This window comes from Aplosporella prunicola (genome assembly GCF_010093885.1).
Source record: "Aplosporella prunicola CBS 121167 unplaced genomic scaffold K452scaffold_11, whole genome shotgun sequence".
Taxonomy (NCBI): Eukaryota; Fungi; Ascomycota; class Dothideomycetes; order Botryosphaeriales; family Aplosporellaceae; genus Aplosporella; species Aplosporella prunicola.
The window spans coordinates 444,551-469,353 of record NW_022983539.1 but is presented as its reverse complement, the minus strand read 5'-3'; the positions used below and the strand labels follow the sequence as shown (position 1 = coordinate 469,353).

The window sequence follows — 24,803 nt, the reverse complement described above, 5'->3', positions numbered from 1 at the left end:
GTGGCATAACTGAGCCACCGCGAAGAAATTGACGCTTCTCTCACTACATTTTAGACTATACAATCTCCCGGGTCGCTCACACTTATCGGAGTTACGGAACGCTGCAGAGTTCACTAAGTATATATCCATAATCCAGACCAGATTAACCGAGGAAGTCAAAGCGAGGCAGTCCTCCATTGAATAAGCTGACAGTTGCTTCTTCAAATTCTCCAACAACTTTTTATGACGCCAGTTGTCAAGTCTGCAAATAGCAGAAAAGACAGTGTTCAGATCTTGGCCCCCAATGCGGATGGCCCAACCATATCAGGATCATTTCGGCATGGCCGTATATACGTCCCATGTGCTTGAATTGGCGACCATGTTCGTCTATGTCATGCTGGTTAAGCCTCTAGAACGCATTGCGCAAGTTCCGTGTGATGCCGACCCTTTGGCCATTGCAAGCAAGCTGGGCGCGGTTTTTTGAAATATCCTAAAGTATGGTATTGCTTCATAAGGCGGGCAGGTGTTATCCAGAACTGCAAGTCGTAAACGACAGTTGATGTCTTCACCCCGTTGGCTTGGGTGGACTTTTAGGAGCAGATCGGTCTTGAGCTGGGAAGCAATCATAGATCCCAACGGTGAAACTGATCTCCTCCAGCTAATCGCTCCTTACTAAACAGACACTGAAGCCATAGTCTGCCGCAGCGGATGGGCCCAATGGGCCTCCTGCTATCGCTGATATCGTGATGTCTCCAAGCTCTTGATAGGCCATCTCCACCCGCCTTGCCAATAAAGTTCGGATTTAGCGGTGTCTCTGAGCTCACCTATGTATCCGCATCTCGTCAGATAAGCCCAAGTCCCTGCAGGAACATTAGCCTTAGACCATGTGGAACCTCTAGGCGCGAGAAAAATGGTACGGAATTTGATAGACAGGAAAAAACTTGCGAGCGGACAAAATGGTTGTTAGAAGCACGCATTGAAAAGCAAGCACGTAAAAGAAGGAAAGAAAATGCAGAATAGTGCGTGTGAAAGAGAGATACAAATGGAAAAAAAGATAAATCTTGAGGTGATGTGAGCAGCTAAGACATAATGCTTGCAACTCCGCGCTGCAGAACGGTCCAATAAGACAGCCAGACCATTGCCACATCGCAGCACCCGTCCACATCTCCAACAATCCCCACCTCCAACTCACACAATGGGCAACGACAACGACGACGACTTCATCGACGACCTCCTCGTCAACCCCGCTCTCCCCACCGATCAAGGCTCCGCAGAAGCCATAACGCTCCCTCCACTCTCCGAGCCTGAAACCAATCTTCTGCGCGCCGTTGCATCGCGCGCCGCCACCAACGGCCAGATTCCGCCTTTGCGCGCTCTCATCTCGGCCTACGATAACCTAGCCGCCGAGTACGGGGTAAATGCGGGGTACAGCGCGCCTGTGCTCTGGGGATACCTACTGCGTGTGGCAGAGGGTGCAGGGCTGGACGAGCTCGTCAAAGAGCAGAGGGGGCCAGGGGGCAGTTATCGGAAGAACCGACCGGCCGAAAAGTTATAGGCAGGGTTTGATGTGACGTTTTGCATTCTAGTTCTGTTTTTATGTATGTGGTGATACATGATAGTACATGGATCAAATTACACGCGAAGATAAAGCGGCACAAACGAGAATACATCGCAATGTAGTCATTTAGCATCAACTCCTCGTGAAGAAAATGGGAAGCTAAAGCTACAGCATCAGCAAGCCGGTCCGCGCATCTATGTCGCCAATCCTCTGTCAAGCGTCCAATATTGGATAATTTAACCCTCGAAGGTGAAGGAGGCACCGATCTGTCTCTAATCAGCAACCTGCTCATTCCAGGTTTAACGATTGTGTTTCCTACCTTGTGGCCGGCCTCGTTGAGCTTCTGGGTGTCGAGCGAAGCGCCGATACCGAAGGTGAAGCCCTGGTTGATCTTGGTGTTGTAGGCAAGGGAAGCAATGCCGCGGTCGTTGATCTTGGCCTTAGCGAAGGACAGAGGGTCGAGCTTGTACTTGCTGGCAAGCTCAATACCGACGGCGGAGCCAGCCTTGGCGTCCCAGGAAGCCTTAGCGGCAGTCTCGACGGCAGCGTTGACCTTCTGGTAGTAAGAGGCGGTGAAAACGTTGAGGTTGTTAGTAGCGGTGATGGCGGCGCTGTAGAGAGGGGTCTGGTAGCCAACGGCGGCAGAGTAGCGCGTGATGGCAGCCTTCTGGACGTCGTAGCCAGCCTCACCACCAACGAGGAAGCCCTCGTGGCCAACGACACCGTCAACGATGGCGCTGAGGTTGCCAGCCGCGGAGTAGTCGAAGAAGGCGCGGGTCTGGAACATGGGCTGCTTGAAGGTCAGGTTGAGCTTCTGGCCCTTGTTGCCGGAGGAAGGAGCGAAGACGCTGAGGGCCTCAGCCTTCAGGCCCTTGGCGAGGACGTTGTCGAGCTCGACCTTGGTCGAGAGGACGTTGGAGGTGTTCCAAGACTCGGTAACGGTGATGCCTGGTGTTGATATTCTGATCAGCCCAATTCTATCGCGTGCAGGCGGGCCTGGTATTCCTATGCACATGTAGTCGATTCGTAAATGGCGGTTAAGAAAGATGAGTGCTGATAAGGTGTAGTTTTTGAGAGTAATACCGTTAGACAGAGCCTTCTTGCCCTCGACCTAGATTGCATAGAATGGTTAGCCAAACGAGCTTGAAGTATAGAGCTGGAGCAGAACTTACAGAGCCAGCAATGGGACCATCGTGAGCAGAAGTGCCCTTGGTGGTGACGGCGACACCGTTGGGGGACTTGAGCTTGACCTCAAGGACAGCTGCAAACCAGGTCAGCTTAAGCCGCGGGCACTCGCGATCGCAAGACTTTACCGGCGGCGGCGTGGTAGAAGTCCTTGTTCAGGAGCTATCAAAATGTGAGTAAGGTCATCTGCAGCAGGCCCGCGACATCAATGGCGCATGCGCAAGGTAGCGATTTAATGCGAACATACGTCGTTGGACGCCTTGGAGACATCGCTGAAGGCAGGGACGGACATGATGGCGGTATTGGGTCGGGCGACGACTAATGGAGATGCTGGGCCTGGTCAGTAAAAGGCGATTGCGGGCGAGATGGAATTCGGGCGATGCGTACAGGGTGCGATGGATGGAGACGGAAAACAATGCAAGAGCTTCTTTCGGGTGAGGAAGACGGACGGAGTCGCCTCAACGCCGCGCCCCGGCCAAGCGGAGAAATCCGGAGCTCTGGATCACCAGCCCACGTGCGCAACTCCTGGCGCCTCGCAGGTTGCTCTCAGGTCTTTGCACGCTGGTGTGGGTTTGGGTTGGAACAATGCGAAACTTTCTGGCCCACCATGTTGTAGCCGTCTCGAATACAGGGTCTAGTTTAACACCATAGAACCAACCATAGCGGGCTATATTGTGCGAGGTATATCTATCCTGCGGCGCGTGGCCCCGCGCAGACAACTCATGCTGGTGACGTCTCTCCATTCAATACTTAATTACCTGGTCGCCTTTTCTCCCTTTGCTGCTCTCTAGATTCTTCATCTGTTCAACCCGGATTCCAGTGATGGTATCTTCCCGGAATGCCAGAAAGAGCCTTAGCGCAGTGATTGTTGGTAGACAATGGGACAGGTTTTCAGGTAGTTCGAAATCTCACGTTATGCAGTGACCTTGTGCTGGATTGCACTAGCTAATTCATCAGTCTTCAGATTCTTGTGTCGACTAGTCTGAAGCCAGTACTTCTGCTAATCCCCTCATCTACCTGTCGGATTGCTTCGTCTTTAAGCATGCCCCTGCAGTGTACTGTACCGAAGCCAATGTTCCCAAAGAGCAACCCACGCAACCGAAGCCTGCCGGTGGTACCAATCAAAATACCATGTTCCGGAACACCAACAACACCAAGACCATGCTGTGATGCCGTTTTCCCTAACGCCGCATAAAGACATGCAATCATTTGTATCATAACCCGGTCACCCTTCTTCAGTTGTCGCTCTTCTTTTTGTTGTAGTGGGGTATCTTCTCGTACGCGTTGGGGCTCCTCTTCCTGGCAGGGCGCCTCCCCTTACTGGGACCGCTGCTCGGACCATCGTTGTGGCCATGAGGGTGGTGCTGGGGCCGGCCGCGTCCACTGTTCCGGGAAGGGCGTGCCGTGCTGTTGTCTGGCTCGCTGTCGGAGTCGTCGTCGGATGAGGAGTCGGAAGACTCATCGGAGGACTCGCCGAACTCGCGCTGCTTATGGTAGATACAGCATACTAGGGAGCTGGTTAGTTAAGGTGCCCGCATTAAGCGCAAGGGCTAGCGGAATTTACGTACCTTTAGATGACTTCTTGCCCATGCCCTCGTTGTCCACTACGTCCTCGGCCCACTGGATGTGGCGGCGCTGGACCGGCTCAGCGCGCAGGCGTAGAGTTCCAGAAGGGAGGTTAAGCGGCGAGGTCTGCTCAGCGAGGATAGTGCTGCTAGGAGCCGCCGACGACTCTGAAGAGCGCATTGCGGATCGGGGTGCGGCCATTGTGTCAGACGGAGGGGAGAGTAGTGATGGATGTGCGAAGCGGAAGCGGAAACGGCGGTGGAATCGTAGATCGGAAAGCTGCGCGGTAGCGGTATCTATACCAAGGGCGCCGGGGTTGTGATTGGAGTGACTGACGAAGGTAAGGCGGCGGTGGACGTGTACGGAGTATGTACGTGCGGCTTTGTTGTCCCGTGATGATTTGTGAGAAGGGTCGCAGTAGTTAAGGTGACGACTGACGACGGTGCAGGAACCGCTAGCCCTCCTTAGCGTAAAAACCCCCGCCTTTGCGACCCAAACCAACCGATGCGGTGCAGCCCAGTCTTAAACTTATACGTCATCCCGTTTCACCTGGTTCAATTGGGGGTCTGATATTGGAGATGCGACACTCTGGTGCTGATTCCTTCCGGTAGTCAAGCACTAGCTAACTACTGATGCGCCCTGGTGCGTATGACCGGCGATGCATTGTCCATCTTCACGCGCAGGGTACAGGGTCCGACGCCCAGCAGCATCGAGCCACGAGCCCCAACCATCATCGTCTATAAAGACTGATATCGAGTCCAGCATGGTAACTGTTCGATATCATAAATACGTGTTACAATCAAATCCGTGCGCTGACTCATGCCCATGGGGGTGAAAGTGGCAACCAGTTCCGCGCCAGTTGCCAGGGCGTGCGGCGGCGTGCCTGTTGAAAAAGTACTCAGACCCCGCGGTTAGCGGTGCCTCAGGTGACTTATCTTGCTCTCACGAGCTTGCCGTGGATCCTCAAGCCCGCCGCTCCCGGCGACTCGCGAGTGGATGTCCGGTGGCATGGGTCTATTCTCTCAGTCACCTGTCGGGTGCATGAAGATGACCAGATTCAATATTTGTAACTGATGCTCGGCCGGTATGCGCGGAACACATGGCCATATCAAATCTGCGTGCTGGGAAAGGGCTTTGATACCGGTACGTAGTCATCCGCCAGGCGCACCGACCCACTGACTGGCTAGACCGGCGGCTGTGGCTCGGGGTTGATTATTATAGTCGTGTCGCCGCTTGCGAGTTTCCAAGGGAGAGACTAGAAGGCGCCAGCGTGGTGTGGATATCCTTTGGAGAGTCTCGACGGTTGCAATCACGGCAGGGGTGTTTAATCATCACCGGAGGGCCGGCAGTGACTGTGAAGTGGCCCGCGGCTGTGAAGTGGAGCTTTCGAGAGCTTTTTGCGCTGTACAGGCTTATGTAACGCGAGCCCCAAGTGACCGCGACGGACGCCGCCTGCTGCACACGCCCAAAGCCTAACGCTGTCCCGTGGGTTCTCGCGCTGCTTCTCGTTCTCGCGTACATTTGCGTCCCTTCTCTTGACGCCCTCGAGCCTCTCGCATTCTCAAGCCCTCCCCGCGCCTCTTTACACGGCCAGAGAAGCTTCCGCCGGGCGCCTTCCGAGCCAATCTAGCCCGCTCGCGTTCGACCTTGCCCCGCCATCGCGCTACCTCGTGCAAACGTACCTCGCCCACGCCCGACACCCACCTTGCATGAGTGTCACTAGCTCATTCTGAGCGCGCGAACTTTGCAAATCGACTGCCGTCGCCAGTGGTTCCATTCGAACAAGACACATCCAGTCCGGCTCTCAGGATGTCCATGTCAATCGAGGAGCTGGACGCTACCGTCCGCATCCTCTACGAGAGTAGAGGCGAACCCGTGCGTCCTCCGATAAGCCTCCCACCATGTCAAAGAACTTAAACTGACGCGCTTCTCTCTGCAGCAAAAACAAGCGCAACTCACGCTCAACCAGGTACTTCCGAATCCGACGCGCCATTGAGCCCTCGGCAGCCGCTGACCTTGCAAATAGTTCAAAGAGAACCCCGACGCGTGGCTGCTTGTCGACAAGATACTACAGGATGCCGCGTACCCCCAGACAAAGTGCAAGTAGAGATATATCATAGTTGGAAGAATAGGAAGCTGACAGGTCAAAGATTTGGGTCTCCAGGTCCTGGACAGCGTTATCATGACGCGCTGGAAGGTGTTGCCTAGGGATCAGTGCCAAGGTAAGGAATTTGTACACTGTATGCGACCTCTCGCTGATCGCGCGCCAAGGTATCCGCAACTTCATTGTCAACTTCATCATCACGGCCTCTAGCACCGAGGAGAGCCTCCGAGCGAACCGCACGCTCTTGAACAAGCTCAACCTGGTCCTCGTCTCGATTCTGAAGCAGGAATGGCCGCACAACTGGCCCACCTTCATCAACGAGATCATTTCTTCCTGCCATAGCAGTCTCCCCATTTGCGAAAACAACATGGCCATCCTCAGACTGCTCTCGGAAGAGGTCTTCGACTACTCCGCGGACCAGATGACCTCAACCAAGACGAAAGAGCTCAAGCAGAGCATGTGCGATGAGTTCACGTCCATTTACCAACTCTGCTCCGAGGTTTTGAGGACGGCCGAGCAAGCCACCCTTATTAAGGCCACACTGGAAACCCTGTTGCGTTTCCTCAACTGGATTCCTCTTGGCTATATCTTCGAGACCCCGCCGAGCGGAATCAGCCTGATCGAGACTCTACGTAGCAGATTTTTGGAGGTTCCGGAATTCCGCAACATCACTCTGAAGTGTTTGACGGAGATTGCCAGTTTGCACACGGAGCCTGCGTACAACGAGAAGTTGGTGCAAATGTTTACGGAGACGCTACAGGAGATTGCCAAGATTATCCCATTGCAGCTTGATTTGAAGACTACTTATGCAAGCAGCAACAGCAGAGACCAGGAGTTTGTTCAAAACTTGGCCTTGTTTCTGTGCAACTTCTTTTCCATGCACTTGAGCGTCATCGAAAATCTCCCGAATCGCGACTACCTTACCCACGGCCACTTTTATCTCATCCGCATCAGTCAGATCGATGACCGCGAAATCTTCAAGATTTGTTTGGAGTATTGGACGAAACTCGTTTCCGAACTTTACGATGAAATGCAGCAATTGCCCATCACCGACGTCAACCCTCTTATCAACATGGGTATCGCCGGTTTGGCGAACGGTGGCGCCCGTGACCCCAGCGTCCTCGCGAACTATCCTCTGCGCAAGCACAAGTACCAAGAGGTTCTCTCGAACCTGCGCCAGGTCATGATTGAGAAGATGGTTAGGCCCGAGGAGGTCCTCATCGTTGAAAACGACGAGGGTGAAATCGTTCGCGAATTCGTCAAGGAGAGCGACACCATTCAGCTTTACAAGTCAACAAGAGAGTGCCTGGTTTTCTTGACGCATCTTGATGTCAACGACACTGAGCAAATCATGTCCGAAAAGCTGGCTCGCCAGGTTGATGGTAGTGAATGGTCATGGGCCAACTGCAACACTCTGTGCTGGGCAATTGGTTCGATTTCCGGTGCGATGAATGAGGAGACTGAGAAGAGGTTCCTGGTCACTGTCATCAAGGACTTGCTGGGTCTGACGGAGATGAAGCGTGGCAAGGACAACAAGGCCGTCGTTGCCAGTAACATCATGTACATTGTCGGCCAATACCCTCGGTTCCTGAAGGCCCACTGGAAATTCCTTAAGACCGTCGTCAACAAATTGTTTGAGTTCATGCACGAGACGCACGAGGGTAAGCAGAACACTGTCATTGCATGTTCTCGGACTAACAATTCCTAGGTGTTCAGGATATGGCTTGCGACACATTCATCAAGATCGCCAACAAATGCAGACGCCACTTCGTTGCGCTGCAGCCTGGCGAGACGGAACCGTTCATCGACGAGATCGTCCGCAATTTGCGCAAAATCACCATAGACCTGACTCCCCAGCAGATCCACACGTTCTACGAGGCCTGCGGTTACATGATCAGCGCCCAGGGCCAGAAGAGTATCCAGGAGCGTCTCATCCAAGAACTCATGTCGCTCCCCAACGCTGCCTGGGATTCTATCATTCAATCTGCGAACAACAATCCCAGCATCCTCCAGGACGGCGAAACCATCAAGATTATCGGCAACATCATGAAGACCAATGTGGCAGCTTGCGGTTCTATCGGAAGCTACTTCTACCCCCAGATCGGTCGCATCTACCTGGACATGCTAACCATGTACCGTGCTGCCAGCGGTCTGATCGACGAATCAGTTCAGCGGGAGGGTAAGTGAGCTCCTGTCCTTCTTCGAAAAAGCATACTGATAGCTTTAGGTAACGTCGCGACCAAGATGCCAAGGGTTCGCGGTCTCCGGACGATCAAGAAGGAGATACTCAAGCTCATCAACACCTATGTTGACAAGGCTGATGATCTGGAAATGATCCACAACACCCTCGTTCCGCAATTGCTGGAAGCTGTCCTCATCGACTACAAGCGTAACGTGCCTGATGCGCGTGAGGCTGAGGTGCTGAACGTCATGACCACGATCATCAACAAGCTACATGTACGTTGGAGACCCAACCTTAGCCGATTCATGCAACTTCATGTATTCGCTTTTCTCTGTGCTTGACGAGCCGCTGACTAATTTTCTACAGAGTTTGATGGAGGACCAGATCATGAACATCATGGACGCCGTGTTCGAATGCACGCTCGAAATGATCAACAAGGACTTCTCGGAATACCCAGAGCACCGCGTGGAGTTCTTCAAGCTTCTCCGGACGATCAACCTTCGCTGCTTCCCTGCTCTTCTGAAGCTGGACGGTCGTTCGTTCAAGTTCGTCATCGACTCTTGCATGTGGGCCAGCAAGCACGACAACCGTGAGGTTGAGGCTGCTGGCTTGGGCATGTGCTTCGAACTTGTCAGCAACATGTCTGAAACCGATCCTCAGACGTGCAATGCGTTCTTCCAAACTTTCTACACCACCATCCTGCAGGACGTCTTCTTCGTGCTTACAGACAGTGACCACAAGGCTGGGTTCAAGCAACAATCGATCTTGCTTGCCAAGCTCTTCTGGCTTGTAGAATCTGGCAAGCTCCAGGGCCCCATCTACAGCCCCGACCTTGCGCCCGTTGGCACCTCAAACAGGGATTTCCTCAAGAACTTTGTCGGCGCTCTGTTGACAAACGCTTTCCCCAACCTCCAAACGTGAGTAGTTGTCCATTGGGCCCCGCCATGTGTATGCGTGCTAACAAGGTAATAGGCTACAAATCTCCAACTTCATCGATGGCCTCCTTGCAAACAACTCGGACTTGAACCGCTTCAAACTCATCCTCCGTGACTTCCTCATTAGCTTGAAGGAGTTTGCGGGCGACAACGCCGAGCTCTTTGCGGAAGAGCGCGAGCTTGCGGCCAAGCAAGCCAAGGACCAGGAGCGCGAGCGTGCCATGAAGGTGGGCGGTCTGTTGAAGCCTTCGGAGCTGGATGACGACGAACTGTGACTTGACCAAGAGTTGGATACACACGTCGCCGTTCGTACGCAGTACGATCGACCCGTTAGTCCTGGGCATGAGGCGAGCGATTTCAATGAAGCTGGCGCCGACCTTGGTGGGTGGGATGCGTACGGGCTTTGATTTCTCTAAAGATACCGGGTCACTAGCGGCTCTGGGCATCTTTGGTTTATTTTTGCAAAGGGAGAGGGAAAGGGATACCAGCTCTCATGATTGTCTTCTGTTAGCAGCGAGAAAGGACCTTGCCACGAGCAAAGGCACGTGATTGCAAGGGCGAGCAGGCCGACCGCAGGCAAAACTACGCGACGTCGGAGCCAGGACCAACGGGCGGTGGAGGTGCGATGCACGTATAGATGTAGCTTGTCTAGTGCGCTCAAATGCAACAACGAACATTTAACACGCATATATATATATATATATATATTTTGATATTTTGAAAGCGCCGAGGCAAGTGAGGCGGCCACTGCGCCGCCAAAGGCGGTGAGGCAGGCGACGCCACACGCCGCCACGAGCAGCCACGACAACACTGAAAACGTGCTCGAATTCAGCGCGTCATTGGCCGGAGCTGGCGGCTGCCATCTGCTCGACAACGCTCCTGCGTCCAGAGAGAGACGAACCCGTCAGCAATTTTGCTCTTTGCCCCGCGTCAAGCCGAGCTTCCTTTGCCCATCTGCCATGCCAACCGCGCACCGTCATGAGCGGAAAGAGGCCTCCTAGCTAGTCTCATCCACCCACCGCCCTCACCCATCACGCTTTTTGTCTCCAGTCCCCCGAACTACCCCTCCTCTCAACCGGCAATCAGCGCTCCAGCTTCGCCGGGCCCGTCCATACAAGTGTTCCAAAGGCCTGCTGTTGTGACCCTGTCCGTACGTCCTACCGGAGACTAGCCCTCTGCCCAACATGTAAGTCCCCCGCCCCCCGCCGCGTAGAGGAACTATGGCGAGGCTGCCCCGCGGCATTCCCGCTTCGGGAATGGCACTGATTCGCCGCCTTGACACAGGAAGTTCGGCAAGCACATTCAGAAGCGTCAGCTCGACTTTCCCGAGTATGCCGCCAGCTTTGTCGATTACAAGGCCCTGAAGAAGGTCAGTCTTTCCTTGAATTTCTGGATAAGCCGCTCTATCTCACGCCGCACTGCCAGCTCATCAAGAAACTGAGCGCAACCCCTGTCATCCACGCCCAAGATGGTCCTCAACATACGGATCCCCAAACTTCCCTGCAGGCTAACAAGGCCACTTTCTTCTTTCGCCTTGAACGAGAGCTGGAGAAGGTCAACAAGCTCTACTTGCAAAAGGAAGCTGAACTGAAATTAAGATTAACTACGCTGCTCGGGAAGAAGCGGTCGATGCAGTCGCGCCCCAACCCCGTGTCGAAGGTGTCGTCAAAATATGTCATCCTCGAGGAAGCTTTCAGGTTGTTCAGCAATGATCTCAACAAACTCCAGCAGTTTGTCGAGATAAACGCCACCGCATTCTCAAAGATTCTCAAAAAGGTATGCAAACTTCACGCGGCTGGCTCTCTAAATAAATTGCTGACATTGTTGCAGTGGGACAAAACGTCAAAGGTTTGAAATAGAATCCGAGTAATGCCTTTACCTTTACCTTACTGACTTCGGTTCTAGTCTCGAACCAAGGAACTGTACATTTCTCGTGCCGTGGAGGTTCAGCCATGCTTCAACCGCGATGTCATTAGCGACTTGTCAGACCAAGCCACGACTAACCTGCTTGAGTTTGCGGCATGGGCAGAAGGCGAACAGATGCAGTACACGACCACGGCCTCTGAATTTCCCGTGAATGCGGCTCTGCGGGATACCGATACTGATGCTGATCCCCAAATACTGCAAGCCATCACGGCCGGAAATATCTCTGGAGTCGAAGAGTGGATAAGTCGTGTCACATCGTTACCTGACGCTAGAGACCGTATTACACGGGCTTTCCTTGCTACAGCATATGACGCTCCTGAAACGGCACTGAAAGTCATGCTGGACACGAATATGGTCGACCTTGATCAAGGAGATGATGTCAACGCTCGTAATTGCCTCCACAAGGCAGCCATATCTGGCCGAGCTCTGGTGCTCAAGATCGGACTCGATGGAAATGCCAATGTCAAGGCAGTGGATGTTTACGGCCGGATACCGCTCCATTACGCTTGTATGCATGGCCATGTCGGCATGATACAGGACCTTGTGGCTGTGGCGCCAGATACGATCGACTCCAAAGACCAGGACGGTTTTACCCCTCTCATTCACGGCATCGTACACAATCACCTCGAGGTTGTGAAAAGTCTTTTGCAAAACAACGCTCGAATCGATCCTATCGGCGAATCAGACCACATTCCTCTCAATCTCGCTTGCCAACATGGCCTGCAGGCTGCCGTTGAACTCCTCTTGCAGGGAAGGCCACAGATTCTTCCGGATGCCGAAGGGTTGTATCCGCAGCACCTTGTTGCCCGGTCTGGCAGGAACCCCAACATATTTTTGATGCTGCAGGAATACGGAGCGGATCTCGATCAACCTGACAAGCTATATCAGTGGACACCCCTGTTCCATGCAGCAAGCGAGGGACATGTTGACTGTTTGAAGACCCTGTTACAATGCGGAGTCTGCGTAGATGTCAAGGATGAAAAGGATCTGCCGGCAATGTACTACGCCACCTGGGAAGGCCATCTGGAATGCATGAAGCTTTTGGCTTTGGTGGTTCAGGAACGCAAACCAGCGGGTAAACCCGGTCCACCACCCCCGATGCTGGCTGCGGGTCCACCACCATCATCCACCCCGCAACCAATGGCTATGGAGATTGATGGCATACCTGACCTATCCCTTCCACCTCCAATAATCCCCATCCGACGCTATGGGCACAACTTCCTCGACAACAAAACTTTTGTCGTCATCAACTTTGGCGATCTAGACTCGCAACCCGTTCGGTTCTACGAGGACAGCAAATATCCGGCAGCACGTCTGACTATCGCTTCCAAGTCCTCCGATCTAATACCACGCAATATTCTTCTCCCTATATCCGAGGAGAACAAGATCATTTCATTCCAAATCGACAACATCGATGCGTTCAGTATAGACTTTGATGTTTTTCCCACCTTCGGTGCCAAGGTAATTGCGAGGACGGAAGCATCCTCTACCCTTTTCAAGAACAGAGATAGCAGTTCTGGTGACTGCAACTTGGGTCTGTTCGACCCTCGTCTGCGAACGATAGGTCGCATCAAGTTCAAGTTCCATATTGTCAAGCCATTCCCTGGTCCACCGCTGGAAATCACACACTTTGCCACTTACTGGAAAGCAACGAGCCAGCTTGACCAGCACCCCAGTGCCCTCATCACCGGCTCCAGTCTGTCAGGCGATTATGTTCGACTTTTCGTGCAGATGACATGCGATGGCGTCCCCGTGCTCTTCCCGCAGTGGAAAGTAAGATATGGGCGGTTGGACATTGCCGTATCACGTCTGACGTACGAGGAGTTCTTGTATATTGGTGCTGAGCAAGGTGGCGGGGAGGCTGTGCTCAATGCCCTTGCGCAGACTCCCTCCAACGACAGTAAGTTTCTCAATTTCGCGCCGCTGCCATTAATATATCGCTAATTCAGTTGCAGTCGCCCGCATTCACCAGATCCTCGCATGCTCTTATGTCAGTCTCGCCGACGCTTTAGCTCGACTCCCTGCAGAAGTCCGCGTAGAACTACACATCCTATATCCGAACCGCATTGAAGAAGCAGCACTCCGTCTCGGTCCCACGCTCAATATCAACGGCTTTGCCGATACGCTGCTGCAGATTGTATTTGACCATGCGAGACATCTTCGTGCCGAGGACGAGAATACGGTGCGCAGCATTGTATTCAGCAGCTTCAACGCCGATATTTGCACGGCGCTGAACTGGAAGCAGCCAAACTGTATGTGTACATTTACAGGGCCTTTGACGATGCATACTGATTACCTTTACAGACCCTGTGCTGCTAGGCAATGAACTCGGTGCCGATCCAGCTGTGGCGGCAGCAGACCCGCAAAATGTGCAGAGTAGTGGTCGCACGACGATTTCCGTCAAGGAAGCAGTCCAGGTCGCACAGAACAACAATTTCATGGGCCTGATATGCAGTTCGCGCTTGCTGGTACGCATGCCGTCTACTTCCTTATATCGCCGCCCAACGTTACTGTCCAGCAAGCTAACTTTTCGCGTCACACAGGAACTTGCCCCCGCGCTCATCGAATCCATCAAGACGGCTGGCCTTGTCCTCATCGCAGATCTCTCGACGCAACCGCCAACGTCTAGTTGGACCATGCCCGAGAGCATTGATGGCTCGTTCAAGAGCCACGGTGTCCTTCGTTTCAACGAGACGATTGACATTTAAAGAATCATGTCGCATCCCATCCCCCCTCTCGTTCGCCTACTTTCACAATTTTAAGTCCCACTTCTGACTCCTGCTATTCACGTGCATGCATTTGAACGGATGTCGTTTCCGTTCACTTTCCCGTTCTCTTTCCGTCAAAGCGTCACATTGGGCGGATCTATGTGTGTTTTGGCACTTTCTATCTCTCGGCAATACCATGCGACGCGCTGCGTTGCGTTGCGATTGATCGCCCAGGCCCAAACAGAGCGGGGCAGCGTAGACGGAAATTGCAAAGATGAAGAGAGAAAGAGGGCGGTGTGCGTGACGCTGGTTTTGAATCGGCGTGGTGCAAAGTCAGCAGCGTAGTCATGCGTTGCTGCATTCACCGATGTTCACAAATTTGCGATGACCATCGTTGTATTCGACTTCGGCGCGGCGTGGTAGCTAACCAACCAGTGCTGTTATTGATAGCTACATAGCTAGACATTAATGCAAGCAATAGAGTCATGTAGCGCGCAGGTATCCGGAAGTGCGAAATGGTTATTTATCGCGTGGTCCGGGTAGTCGCTTTGTGACGCCCGTGGCCATTCTCATTGTGTGCATGCATGTATGCAAAGATAGATGATTGGCGCCGTCACTGAGCCGATAGGCCTCCGCTCCTTACCCCATCTCTTTTTATCTTAATTGCCGTGGAATGTTGGCAATTTCTATTTTATACCGCTCTACGGCGTGAGTTTTTCTGCCTGATTGATGTACAATCTACATCCACCGCGACAAAACTATATGCATGTGCACTATATGCTCACGTCTATGCTAGTTATGGATTGGACCCAGATAAATCGCCCACCCTACGTGATAATAAAACTGGAAGAATACATAATTTGTTTTATACTCTTAGATATTTTATATCGTTATAGATTTATAAATACCTTCGTACCCTACGATTATCTTTTTCGATACTCTTATAGAATGCTCTAGCACCAATAAATATTCGTCCTTCGTTTATAATTGAACACTCGTATACAGTCCCTTTCTACCTTTATATAGTTCCCTAGCGCCTACTGGTGGCAACATAGTAGCTGGTTATAGAGACCTAAGGAGTACTCCATAGGTATAGTAGATTTTACTTAAATATACTTTAGGGGTATGCGAGTTACCCGGGGCCTTATGGACTAGGTATGCCAAGGTATTCAGTCGATGGTCCAGAAGTGTACATAGGTAATGCGCGACCTGGCTTCAGTCACTACCTGCAGTTCTTTCAAGTAACCAACAGAACCTCGAAGTATTTACGGAATCTTACGGCCCCGTTCTGACTGAACGCAAGAGGCGATTCGCCAAAACTGGATAAGTTAAAGCATAGGTTGTTCTTCCCTTTCCTCTCCACGGAGAACTTCTTACATCTTTATACGTAGTTCTTCACTACCTCGCTCATGGACTGCAAACATTAAACGTTCTACCCCATTTCGCTGCATGTATAGCTGGGTTTTGGAAGTATAGCAATCAAGGACGTGCTCCTAGAAAGGGACGCCAGGTACCAAAGTTTAGATCGAATAGTAAAGGGTTGGTATACATAAATACCTAGCAGTGATGTGAAATGATAGAGGGAAGTGAGTGGAATTCGTGGCCAGGGTATGTCGTTCGCACCTGCTGAGACGTAGTGCAATTGCCAGAGTTTGGAGTTGAATCTGGAACAGTGTTTCCTTTTTCATCTGAGGGAAGAAAGACGGAGTAGCTGGACAGACGAGGCGACGGCAGAGATGTATCTAGCATAACTTGGTACTGACCATCTGCTGCTGCTGCTGCTGCTTAACCACTCCATCCATTCTCTTGTGATCAGTGTATGCGCCGATCTGGCAATGACCTGTCTCTTTTCCTAGCTGCCGTCCCACTCCTCTCCTTCCCAGAACACAGCGGCGTTCTCCTCGCGCTAAACCGTGGCCCAGCGGAGGCGCTACGTAAGTGTCCACATGACGAGCGAGCGTTCTAGCGGCGCAGTTGCAGTCGCAGTCGCAGAAGCGCTTGCGGGCGTTTGGGAGGGGACGGAAGGGCTTGTTGGTGCAGCTGTGACGGTGGCAGCGCAGGCCGAGGGTAACTATAGAAAGCATGCTAAGCAAGGAGAGCAAGACGACGAGAGGAAAGAGCAGAGAGCGCGAGGGAAGAGGTCAGGCCAGACCAGACCAGACCCCGCACCACCCTACACTTACTACCACATGCTCGCAGTAGTTAGGAGTATGCGCCGTCGCAACACGACAGACGGGCAGCACCGCAGCCGCGCATATACCCCCTCCCGTCCGTTGTCGCAACGCGTCTCACAAGCCTCCTAGCCTACCGTCCTGCTGTCCGACGTGCGCGAGCGCGAGCGCCAGCCAACCATCTCAACAAACCACCTCGACACAAAAGACGTGAGACATAGCTTGCACCTACTATCGTCGGCCCGCCCTGTCCAATGGCGCGATGCGAAAAAGCCGAAACAAGACGAAACAGAAAGGATCTTGGGATGGAGTAGTGAGCGGACTCGACCGGGCTTCACCCACAAGCCAAGGAAAAAACAGACATCCACGAAAACGCTGCCTGCGGCCTGCTCACTCATACGATCCATCCGATGAGGCCACCAGCGAGCCATCCAGCAAAAGCATCGCGATTCGCAAAGCCGCGTCCATCGCGCAGCCACGGCTGCAGCATCCGGCAAGGGCTCGCTCACACAGCCACAGCCACCACAAGCCCGCTCACCTAACCCCACCAGCTTTGCTAGGTATACGCAGTCAGGGTCCATAGCATAGTGTTTAACGGCCAATTTTAGCCCGGGTGGTATCGTATCGTGCTGACCGCACCCGAGAAACGAGGCGGGCGCTCAGAGCCTCACCAAAGCGCACGCCGCGCCCCGACCCTTTGTGACGAACGAGGCGTCGAGCTGCAGCGAGTCTGCGACACGAGGTGTGCAGTAGCCGCAGCCAGATGGCTCGCTTGACGCGCTGCTTCTGCGTGCTGCACGCTCTGGTTCGAGGAGTGTCGAAGGCGCAATGATTGCAGAAGTGGCGGGCAAAGAAAGAATGGTGAATCATCAGCACACGCACTCAGCCAAGTCCGAGGGTCCATCTCCGAGCTGCTGCCAGCCGAGCTCGCTCATCAGATTGAGTGGAAACCTGCTCCACACAGCGCCATGGTATGCGGTTTGCGCGATAACAACACCTGTATGTAGAAGGGGAATCTCGATTGCTGCAAGACCTCCGCACCTATCAAAAGGCAACAACGCCAACGCGCATGCCGACCGACCATTCCGTCGGTCCCAAGATTTTCTTTGCTCCCTGCGCCATATCCATCCCAACATCCCAACGCCCTCTCCCCTCCATCAGTTCTTCGCCCAAACCCGGTTGAGGCTCCACAGAAGCATCGCCATCTCTCCATCCTACATACATGACTAATACTGCACATGTTTGATCTGGCTCATGTCTCTGACTCTACTCTAGATCTCTCGTGCGCATAACATCCGGCCTCGTCTCTTGAAGGGCCTGGACGTATGCTCGTGACCGCATCGTGGATTCGGCTGTCTAAGATCACGACAGCGCGGCGCAAAGCAATCGCATCTCTTAAGAGCAGCAGCCAATAAGCAACCAAAGACTCAGACAAACCACCAACGACGCAATAGGAGGCAGCTACCCTAAAGCAGCAATCACAGCATCACCAATAGCATGAATAGCATGAACAATAACACCACCTCATCCAAGACATCCCACCGCAGCATCCGTGCCGCGTTCGTGAAGAACCTAGCCATCCTTGGACCACGCTCGCCAGTCGCCATCTCCGAGACGCTCCGTCCCCCTCCCCCCAGTCGCCGCTCGTGCGCTCCCCTGATCCTTCCTGCCCTCGCTCCCTCGGACCGGCCAACGATCCTCATTCTCACCCTTGGCCGCGCTTGCGACTTGCTCCTTGCGCTGCTCGCTCGCTCGCTCCGGCGGCGCAACCTAAAAACAGCATCATCTTAATCCCAACCCAACCCAAATCCCGACCCCAATAACTAGTTAGTCCATCCCAACACTGCGGCTGCGCCGCATCGCACCGCACCGCGCCGCCCCGAGCGCGGCTCTTCAGCTCCCGCCGCCCGTGCGTGCGTGTGTGTTTGCTTCTTATGTATGTACCTATCTATGTAGCTACCAAGATTAGATCTATCCGTCAAGATGTAGGCACCTACTACGACGCTACACTGTAGCACGCACCCACCCTATCGCGCTATGCTCGTACGTTCACACGAGCCTCCCGCTCACGCCAGGGGCCACGGTACCTACCTACCTAGTAGTAGCACTCGTAGCAGGGCGCTTGTGCTCAGCCTCAACCCTCAGCCAGCCTCGCAACCCAGCCTCAGCCGCACGCGCGCACTTGCGCTTGCTTTGTCGCGCCAGGAGCCAGCGCCAGCGCCAACACCAACACCAACGCCAAAGCCAACGCCAACGCCGGCCCTGTTGATATTTGCTCCGAGACAAGATGACACACAGGCCAGCCGATCGTGTGGCGCACGCGTCGCGGAGAATAGCAGACGCGCAGATAGACAGGCAGACAGACAGACAGGCAGACGGGCGTGCGCGCCGACAAGGAGCAATGACCCGAGGGCGACGTTGGTGGCGGAAGAATGGCTGACCGGCTGGCGCGAAGAGCGAGAAAATGCGCCGGGTGGGTGCGCGCAAGCGGGCGAGAGGGCTGCAGCGAGCAGCGACTTGCAAGCAGGGCGGCAGGGCGGGCAGGGGAGGCCTGTCTGTTGGCGCATGCGGGTGCGGGTTGTGCTGGCAATGGCGCTGGCGGGGCGCGCGCGCTGAGTGAGCGAGTTGGTGAGTGGGGTCTATCATCTATCTGAGGAACGTGGTAGTGGTAATAGTAGTTGTTGTGATTTTTGGTTTGTGATAGAGGCTTTCTGTCTGACGGAGCGAGCTGTGAGCAATGGGTGAGGAGGCAGGAGGAGGTTGGGAACCACAGCACATAGTCAGCCAGTGGTTGAGGCGCACGTGTGGCAATGAGGAAGGTGGTGCAGCGTAACAGGCGCGTCCGGGCAGGACTTCCGGGCCAGAAATGAGTGGGAGACACAACGAAAGAGGCACATTCTAGACTGCAAACTGGAGCGTGGTGGCGAGACGTTTAAACGTGATGGCTGGGTTCTCGCACGCTTTCTTGACATATGGCGTCTCTGGCGCCCAACGCGGATGGTTGCAGGCTCGGCTCCACGCACGTGTTATGACGGCCAATATCAATGGAGTGAGCGGTGAAAGTAAAAGCTGCGTCGACGGTCATGCGGAGGGCTGAAGCAGTGAGACATGCTCTAAGTAAAAGAACCGGGCGGATGGTGGAGGCGCAGGAGCCGTGAGGGGTAATAGGCGTGAGTAGCTAGCTACAGTGTAGAGGGCCCAACGGTCTGGCAGGGAAATTGAAAGGTGGTAGTACAGGATGATGACAGGCAGGCAGTTTAGAGTACTTTTTCTGATCCAGGGCCGACGCTTGCCGCTCTCAACATGGCATGGCGGCCGTTGGACTGAGGCAGTGAAATCTTTGCAAGACTGTCACGGTGATGTGTCCGACCCATCCGGCAGTTGTTCGCACGTGTAGGGTTGAGTTGCCCTACATCGGCGAGCAAAGCCGAACCATGGTTTTCAAGGCGGCAGAGCGGAGATCAGAAGACCCGAGTCCTCTCGTGGAAGAAGGGCCAGGCACAACGCGGAAGCCGTTGACATCATTGGCGGCTGAGTCCCACGCGGGCTGGCGGGTCGAAAAGAGTGGTGCACTATGCGTAAGCCTGGGTCGAAGAACGTTCTAAACTCGCGATCCGCGAATGGGCATATCGGTAGGGCTCGCGGCGTGGAGGTGGGCAGGTATCGATAACCTTGACGCGCTGTGGAACCGGGTAAAAAACTCTGCAAACGGGCGTTGGACGACCACTCACAGGGCGGCGTTCTGGCCAAGCGCGGGGGCATTGTGCGTAATGGGAACTTTCGTCATGATGAATGGATAATCGCGCAAGGTCTGGGTCGTGGGGAAAGTGGGTGGTGAGTGTCCAGGCAGACGCATCTCAGCGGAGACGCGTCCAATGGGCCGGGTGGGTCACACCAAGAGCGGCGTAGCGGGCTGCGGAGACGAGCCATCTTGGACTTTGTTCTCTCTCGGACTGCACGGCGGCCCTGTGAAGGAAATTGCTCGATGGAGATTGCCAGATTGGAAGATGTTCAGCCCGCAATAATGGCTGGGCTGGAGATTTGCCCGAGATGCGTAGGCGGGACCACAGGGTGAGCCAGCCCTGAACGCCACGCGGGCGTGGATCGACGGCCTGAGCGCTCGTACCTGACTATCGTCCGTCTCCCCACCCATCCAGTGTTTAGCGGGCTGAAACGCCATGGCCACACTGCAGACGCGCCGAGGGCGGCCGGCGACACGCTGCCAGGCACGCGGTACGGCTTTCTGCACGGGCTGGCAGCACACGCAGGCAGCAGACAGCGCACCGGCGCTTGCAGGTTGCATGGCATGTGAAGTGCTGACATGCTTTGGTTTGGTGAAAGACATGACGGTTGTGTCGTGTCGCTTTGTCGTGTCGCGGCACTTTTTTCGCTGCCAAATACGAAGGCGTCGGTAGCGAATCGGGTTACTTGGCCGTGGGGACTTCTTGCCGTCGCCGCTCGTTGTGGCTGCGCGCTAGTCGCTTTGGTCGCACCTGCCCTGGTGGAGGCCCAGCCCGCTGCCATTCACTCCCAAATCCCCCAATCCTTCACTCACCCTCATCAATCTACTTAAACCCCCACCCCCTCGCTCTTTTTTTTCTGGCTCAGCAAGCTTGACGCTCGACTACCATCGTTCCTTCAGAACCAACCACATTCTCTTGAGATCTAGCATCTCATCACCTTCCTTCCAACAAATCCAAAGCACGAACTGCAAGCCAGTCTCTTCACCTCTTTTTTCAGGTCCAGCTTCTACAGCAATCAACCTTGTCAAAATGAAGACCAACAGCATTGTCGCTTTCTCTCTCTTCGGCGCCTTCGCCGCCGCTGCTCCCTACAAGGCCCAGCTCCCCAAGCGTGACATCGCCGTCGTCACCGAGTACTCTCAGGTCATCGAGACCGTTGTCGAGACTGCCACCGTCTGGGTCGACCCCACTGAGCAGACTGCTCCCACTTCGGTCGTTCAGACCCCTGCCGAGACCCCGGTTCAGACTCCCGTCGAGACTCCCGTCAACACTCCCGTCGAGACTCCTGTCAGCACTCCGGTCCAGACTCCTGTCAACACCCCCCAGTCGTCCAGCGTCGAGGTTGCCTCTTCCACGGTTGTCGCCTCTTCCTCTGAGGTCACTCCTTCCTCGACCTACGTCGCTCCTACCTCGACTGTCACCCCGGAGCCTAGCACCACCGAGGCGCCCACTTCCACCTACGTCGCTCCCTCTTCCACCGCCGTTGCGACTTCCACCGCCGTCTCCTCCGACAACGCCGTCACTGCCCAGTCCGCCGACAGCACTGTCTACACCGGCTCCATCACCCACTACACCGTCGGTCTCGGTGCCTGCGGCTGGACCAACTCTGACAACGACCCCGTCGTCGCTCTCTCCGCTGGCAACATGGGTGCTCAGAGCAACGGCAACGAGTGGTGCGGCAAGAACATCACCATCTCGTACGCCGGCAACGAGGTCCAGGCCTACATTGTCGACAAGTGCCCTGGCTGCAAGCCTTGGTCCCTTGACCTGTCTCCTTCCCTCTTCCAGAGCCTTGCTCCTCAGGTTGATGGTACCACCGACGGTGTCAAGTGGTGGGTCAACTAAGCGAATTTCTTTCCCCTCCGGCTATGATGGCGGGCTTGGCCTGGCTACGGTCCTGTCATACCGCTTTGCAACAACCTGATTGATCCAGGTCGCAACATGGCTAGCGCGGCGAGGTCCAGCGCTTCTCCACGAGTTACGATTTCTTACTTTCTTCTTCTTCTTCTTCTTCTTCATTCAGCTTCGGCGAATGCGGGATTACCTTTTTGCTCTTCGACATGTTGTTAGATGCAGGAACGACTAACCATGTTCATGGCTATACCCCCGCATCATGCATCAAGTCGTGCCCTTATGGCTCACTCGTTTCCCTTCTGCCTGTAGATATTAGAAAACTCTGAGATGAACAAACTTCAAACAAACGTCGATACTACTTCGCGCACAAGCTCTTCCTCCATGCAATCTGTGATCGCCGGTGTTGTGATGTGATGTTCGTGAAGACGACGATCGATCGACGCGAATGCACATCCTGACATGCGCCCCTGCTCGCAGGCAGTCAGGATCAGGGATCGTTGAGACAAAATTGACGACGCAATGCTCAGGCGTGCGTATCCACCCGCACCACCATAGTCGTCAACATACTATCTTTCCACTATCTTCTCTGCGCACTGTCGACGGGGCAGCGGCGTGTCGAGTGCTTGTTCGACCGCCCCTCCACTTACGGTTTTTTCCATCAACACCATGACTGGAGCACTCAACCACGTATCGCGACTTGACTTTGCGCATGCCAAGAGCGTATCCGGCTACCTGACACCATCAGCGAAATAATGGTGTGTGCGAGACGTCACTGAAGGAGCGAAAAGTGACGGTGCCAAGGAAAGAAAAAAGAAAGAAGGTAGTAATGATGATGATGATGACGATAACGATGCAGAAGCGCCTTGGCGGTCTTGAAGGAGTGGACAGGAAAAAGGTGGGGAGGGTGTGTGATAGGAAAGAAACTTGGTTTGAAGTGGGGGGTTGAGGAGGGGGACAGGGGAGGAGGAGAGGACAGAAGAGGCAAAGAAGAAGAAGAAGAAGAAGAAGAAGAAGCTGATGATGAAGCAGAGACTGTCGAAGGGGCAGTACGGGCATCCTAAATACCCTCGTTCGGTGCTGCTGCGGAGGAGGTGTACCAGACTTTCGCAGGGGACAGAGGAGCTTCAATCAAGCAGAAACACGCTCAACCGTGGCTCGCACGCGGCGAACCGTCCGCCCGCCCACTGACCGGTGACAACGACGCCGTTGAGCACGGCGCGCATCCCTGGGATTCTAGCAACAGCAGTAGCAGCCGGGGCAAAGGAAGTGCGGTCATCGCGGCGGCTCTTTTGCCCTAGGAGCTTGTCCATGTGCTAGGTTTCTTCTTCTACTACCTAACCTACGTTGTATGCACTACATAGGGACGGAGGAGGGTGGGGATGTGGTGGGGTGGGGTGCTGAGCTGAGGCCAGGCAGCAGACGAACTACCTAGGTCCCTACAACCTTGTACCGGCATCATCATCATCATCATCATCATCATCATCATCACCAGCAAGCACCACACGCGTCACGCCCGCGCGTGGGGAGTGCTAGGAATAGCAACGTGGCTCCACCGTTCCTGCGCAAGTGGACGTGGTGAGGCTCCTGGATGATCGCTCTGGGCCTAGACCGCGCGTCTGGACTCTGAAACGCCGATGCGGGCCGTGGCGGTGCGCCGGGGTGGGGGGGGGGTGTCGTCAGGTATGCTGGCTAGGTATCTATGTGTGGCTTTGGATTTTTTCTGAGGTTTTTTTGTGTGAAGACGTGACTGTGGTGGTAGAGGATGTGAGGATTCAGGAGAGGCGGGGCGGGCTGGGTGGTGGGGGAGGGGGATTGAGGGTTTTTTTTTTTTGGGAGGTGTTGTGGTGTGTGGTGATGAGGTGTGGCGCGGCGGCTTGTGGCGTGTGCCTGCCTTGCTGCCTCATTCTGGATTCGGGGTTGGGGGTTTCGTCTGGATTGGGATCGGGATGGGTGTTTAAGGGGGGGAGGGTGCTGGCGGCCTGATTGAGGGGGATGGGGGGCTGTGTTGGTGGGGTGGTGTTGTGTGCTGAGGTGGTAGAGAAGGGAGGAAAGGGAGAGAGGAAGGAGAGGCGTGAGAGTAGGAGAGGAGTTTGTGACCGGTGTCGTGGCCGTCTACGCGCGCATCACCATCTACAATCACGCAGGGCAGGACAGGCCAGAAAATAAAGGGTACGACGAGCCAGCGCCACGGGATCGGGAGGCTTGAGGGATGGCAAGCCAAAAAGTCCAAACATGGAGGCGGGATGGGATAGCGGCCGGCGATCCGTACGCATCTCCCTCCGTGGGCAGTCGGAATAGATTGAATGTGGCTCGATGGCGTTGGCCGGCGAAAGGAGTGCGGTGTGGAGGATCGACTGCGAAAAGAGATTGCCTCGCGGATCGCTCGCACGCACGCCGTGGAGCGGCGCGTGGGCGGGTGGATGCTCTCGTGCGTATGCAGTGTGCCGGCTATGGGCCATGGCACACACAAAGAAGAGGAGGCCTTTTATTCTTGTTTGTGTTGCAGCAATCCACGGTGGCGTGCCGTTGGAGCCGCAAGGGTCCGGGGCCTGGGCGGCAAAAGCGTGCGGGGAAGTGCTTGCGAGGTTGCTTGGGCGCTTGGCCATGCTTGTCTGCGGATGCCGCAAACGGCATCTATCTATCTGGAGACAAGCAGTACTACGTACTACGTCGGAGGCTGGGGCTATCTACCTATCTTTGATGCTACGTAGGACGAGAGGCTGCTGCACGTCTCGTGTTGGGCAGTGAGAGAAGCTTATGGACGACCGGCTGCGACGTGGTCAGCAGTGCCTCACTCAGACCAACGTGCGAACCACGACGGCCACGCGCACGAGGCTGGCGTCATCGGTGGGGAGGCAGTGATGCAAACGGGCAATTAATTAATTATTTTTT

At 54.6% G+C, this 24,803-nt stretch overlaps 9 protein-coding genes across 9 annotated transcripts; 5 read left to right on the top strand and 4 right to left on the bottom strand.

Annotated features, from left to right (window-relative positions):
- Nucleotides 1-1,322: 1,322 nt before the first annotated feature.
- On the bottom strand, nt 1,323-3,310 carry K452DRAFT_286890 (uncharacterized protein). Its single transcript, XM_033540378.1, has 7 exons — nt 3,110-3,310; nt 2,970-3,052; nt 2,851-2,884; nt 2,710-2,798; nt 2,621-2,648; nt 1,857-2,485; nt 1,323-1,803 (listed from the first exon to the last, which is right to left on the bottom strand). Exons 2-7 carry the CDS (start codon nt 3,012-3,014, stop codon nt 1,774-1,776), a joined length of 855 nt encoding a protein of 284 aa, XP_033398187.1. The 5' UTR covers nt 3,015-3,052; nt 3,110-3,310; the 3' UTR covers nt 1,323-1,773.
- A 647-nt stretch (nt 3,311-3,957) lies between these two features.
- On the bottom strand, nt 3,958-4,468 carry K452DRAFT_226843 (uncharacterized protein; the record flags this gene model as incomplete). Its single annotated transcript, XM_033536856.1, has 2 exons — nt 3,958-4,229; nt 4,291-4,468. The coding sequence occupies 2 exons, from the start codon at nt 4,466-4,468 to the stop codon at nt 3,958-3,960; spliced, it is 450 nt and encodes a 149-aa protein (XP_033398186.1).
- A 1,485-nt stretch (nt 4,469-5,953) lies between these two features.
- Nucleotides 5,954-9,892, top strand: K452DRAFT_19422 (uncharacterized protein). Its single transcript, XM_033535910.1, has 9 exons — nt 5,954-6,163; nt 6,228-6,257; nt 6,315-6,387; nt 6,439-6,510; nt 6,560-8,053; nt 8,101-8,571; nt 8,620-8,849; nt 8,941-9,491; nt 9,547-9,892. The coding sequence occupies exons 1-9, from the start codon at nt 6,098-6,100 to the stop codon at nt 9,782-9,784; spliced, it is 3,225 nt and encodes a 1,074-aa protein (XP_033398185.1). The 5' UTR covers nt 5,954-6,097; the 3' UTR covers nt 9,785-9,892.
- A 473-nt stretch (nt 9,893-10,365) lies between these two features.
- Nucleotides 10,366-14,639, top strand: K452DRAFT_270140 (uncharacterized protein). Its single transcript, XM_033538974.1, has 8 exons — nt 10,366-10,695; nt 10,794-10,878; nt 10,935-11,285; nt 11,340-11,357; nt 11,415-13,335; nt 13,391-13,687; nt 13,740-13,903; nt 13,979-14,639. Coding segments are annotated over exons 1-8 (3,003 nt in total). The 5' UTR covers nt 10,366-10,693; the 3' UTR covers nt 14,144-14,639.
- A 1,450-nt stretch (nt 14,640-16,089) lies between these two features.
- K452DRAFT_308128 (uncharacterized protein) lies at nt 16,090-16,446 on the top strand (the record flags this gene model as incomplete). The annotated part of the gene is made up of 1 exon (XM_033543132.1): nt 16,090-16,446. One exon carries the CDS (start codon nt 16,090-16,092, stop codon nt 16,444-16,446), a length of 357 nt encoding a protein of 118 aa, XP_033398183.1.
- On the bottom strand, nt 16,336-17,019 carry K452DRAFT_19386 (uncharacterized protein). Its single transcript, XM_033535899.1, has one exon. The coding sequence runs from the start codon at nt 16,893-16,895 to the stop codon at nt 16,443-16,445; it is 453 nt and encodes a 150-aa protein (XP_033398182.1). The 5' UTR covers nt 16,896-17,019; the 3' UTR covers nt 16,336-16,442.
- A 1,183-nt stretch (nt 17,020-18,202) lies between these two features.
- On the top strand, nt 18,203-19,012 carry K452DRAFT_19398 (uncharacterized protein). Its single transcript, XM_033535904.1, has 2 exons — nt 18,203-18,250; nt 18,304-19,012. The coding sequence occupies exon 2, from the start codon at nt 18,352-18,354 to the stop codon at nt 18,928-18,930; it is 579 nt and encodes a 192-aa protein (XP_033398181.1). The 5' UTR covers nt 18,203-18,250; nt 18,304-18,351; the 3' UTR covers nt 18,931-19,012.
- A 2,587-nt stretch (nt 19,013-21,599) lies between these two features.
- K452DRAFT_226732 (uncharacterized protein) lies at nt 21,600-21,902 on the top strand (the record flags this gene model as incomplete). Its single annotated transcript, XM_033536850.1, has 1 exon — nt 21,600-21,902. A coding segment is annotated over one exon (303 nt), but the record flags the coding sequence as incomplete, so codon positions are not given.
- Nucleotides 21,903-24,034: 2,132 nt separating this feature from the next.
- Nucleotides 24,035-24,517, bottom strand: K452DRAFT_308126 (uncharacterized protein; the record flags this gene model as incomplete). The annotated part of the gene is made up of 1 exon (XM_033543131.1): nt 24,035-24,517. The coding sequence occupies one exon, from the start codon at nt 24,515-24,517 to the stop codon at nt 24,035-24,037; it is 483 nt and encodes a 160-aa protein (XP_033398179.1).
- Between the last annotated feature and the right edge of the window lie 286 nt (nt 24,518-24,803).

Bases quoted from the DNA above. Each gene is read 5' to 3' on its own strand.
- K452DRAFT_286890 (XM_033540378.1), bottom strand. From the start codon at position 3,014: ATGTCCGTCCCTGCCTTCAGCGATGTCTCCAAGGCGTCCAACGAC. The intron at 2,799-2,850 runs GTAAAGTCTTGC...CCTGGTTTGCAG, and splicing joins CTTCTACCACGCCGCCGCCG to CTGTCCTTGAGGTCAAGCTC. The intron at 2,486-2,620 runs GTATTACTCTCA...TATCAACACCAG, and splicing joins CAAGAAGGCTCTGTCTAACG to GCATCACCGTTACCGAGTCT.
- K452DRAFT_19422 (XM_033535910.1), top strand. From the start codon at position 6,098: ATGTCCATGTCAATCGAGGAGCTGGACGCTACCGTCCGCATCCTCTAC. The intron at 6,258-6,314 runs GTACTTCCGAAT...CCTTGCAAATAG, and splicing joins CGCAACTCACGCTCAACCAG to TTCAAAGAGAACCCCGACGC. The intron at 8,572-8,619 runs GTAAGTGAGCTC...TGATAGCTTTAG, and splicing joins CGAATCAGTTCAGCGGGAGG to GTAACGTCGCGACCAAGATG.
- K452DRAFT_270140 (XM_033538974.1), top strand. The intron at 13,688-13,739 runs GTATGTGTACAT...TTACCTTTACAG, and splicing joins GAACTGGAAGCAGCCAAACT to ACCCTGTGCTGCTAGGCAAT. The intron at 13,904-13,978 runs GTACGCATGCCG...CGCGTCACACAG, and splicing joins TATGCAGTTCGCGCTTGCTG to GAACTTGCCCCCGCGCTCAT.
- K452DRAFT_19386 (XM_033535899.1), bottom strand. From the start codon at position 16,895: ATGGACCCTGACTGCGTATACCTAGCAAAGCTGGTGGGGTTAGGTGAG.
- K452DRAFT_19398 (XM_033535904.1), top strand. From the start codon at position 18,352: ATGCTCGTACGTTCACACGAGCCTCCCGCTCACGCCAGGGGCCACGGT.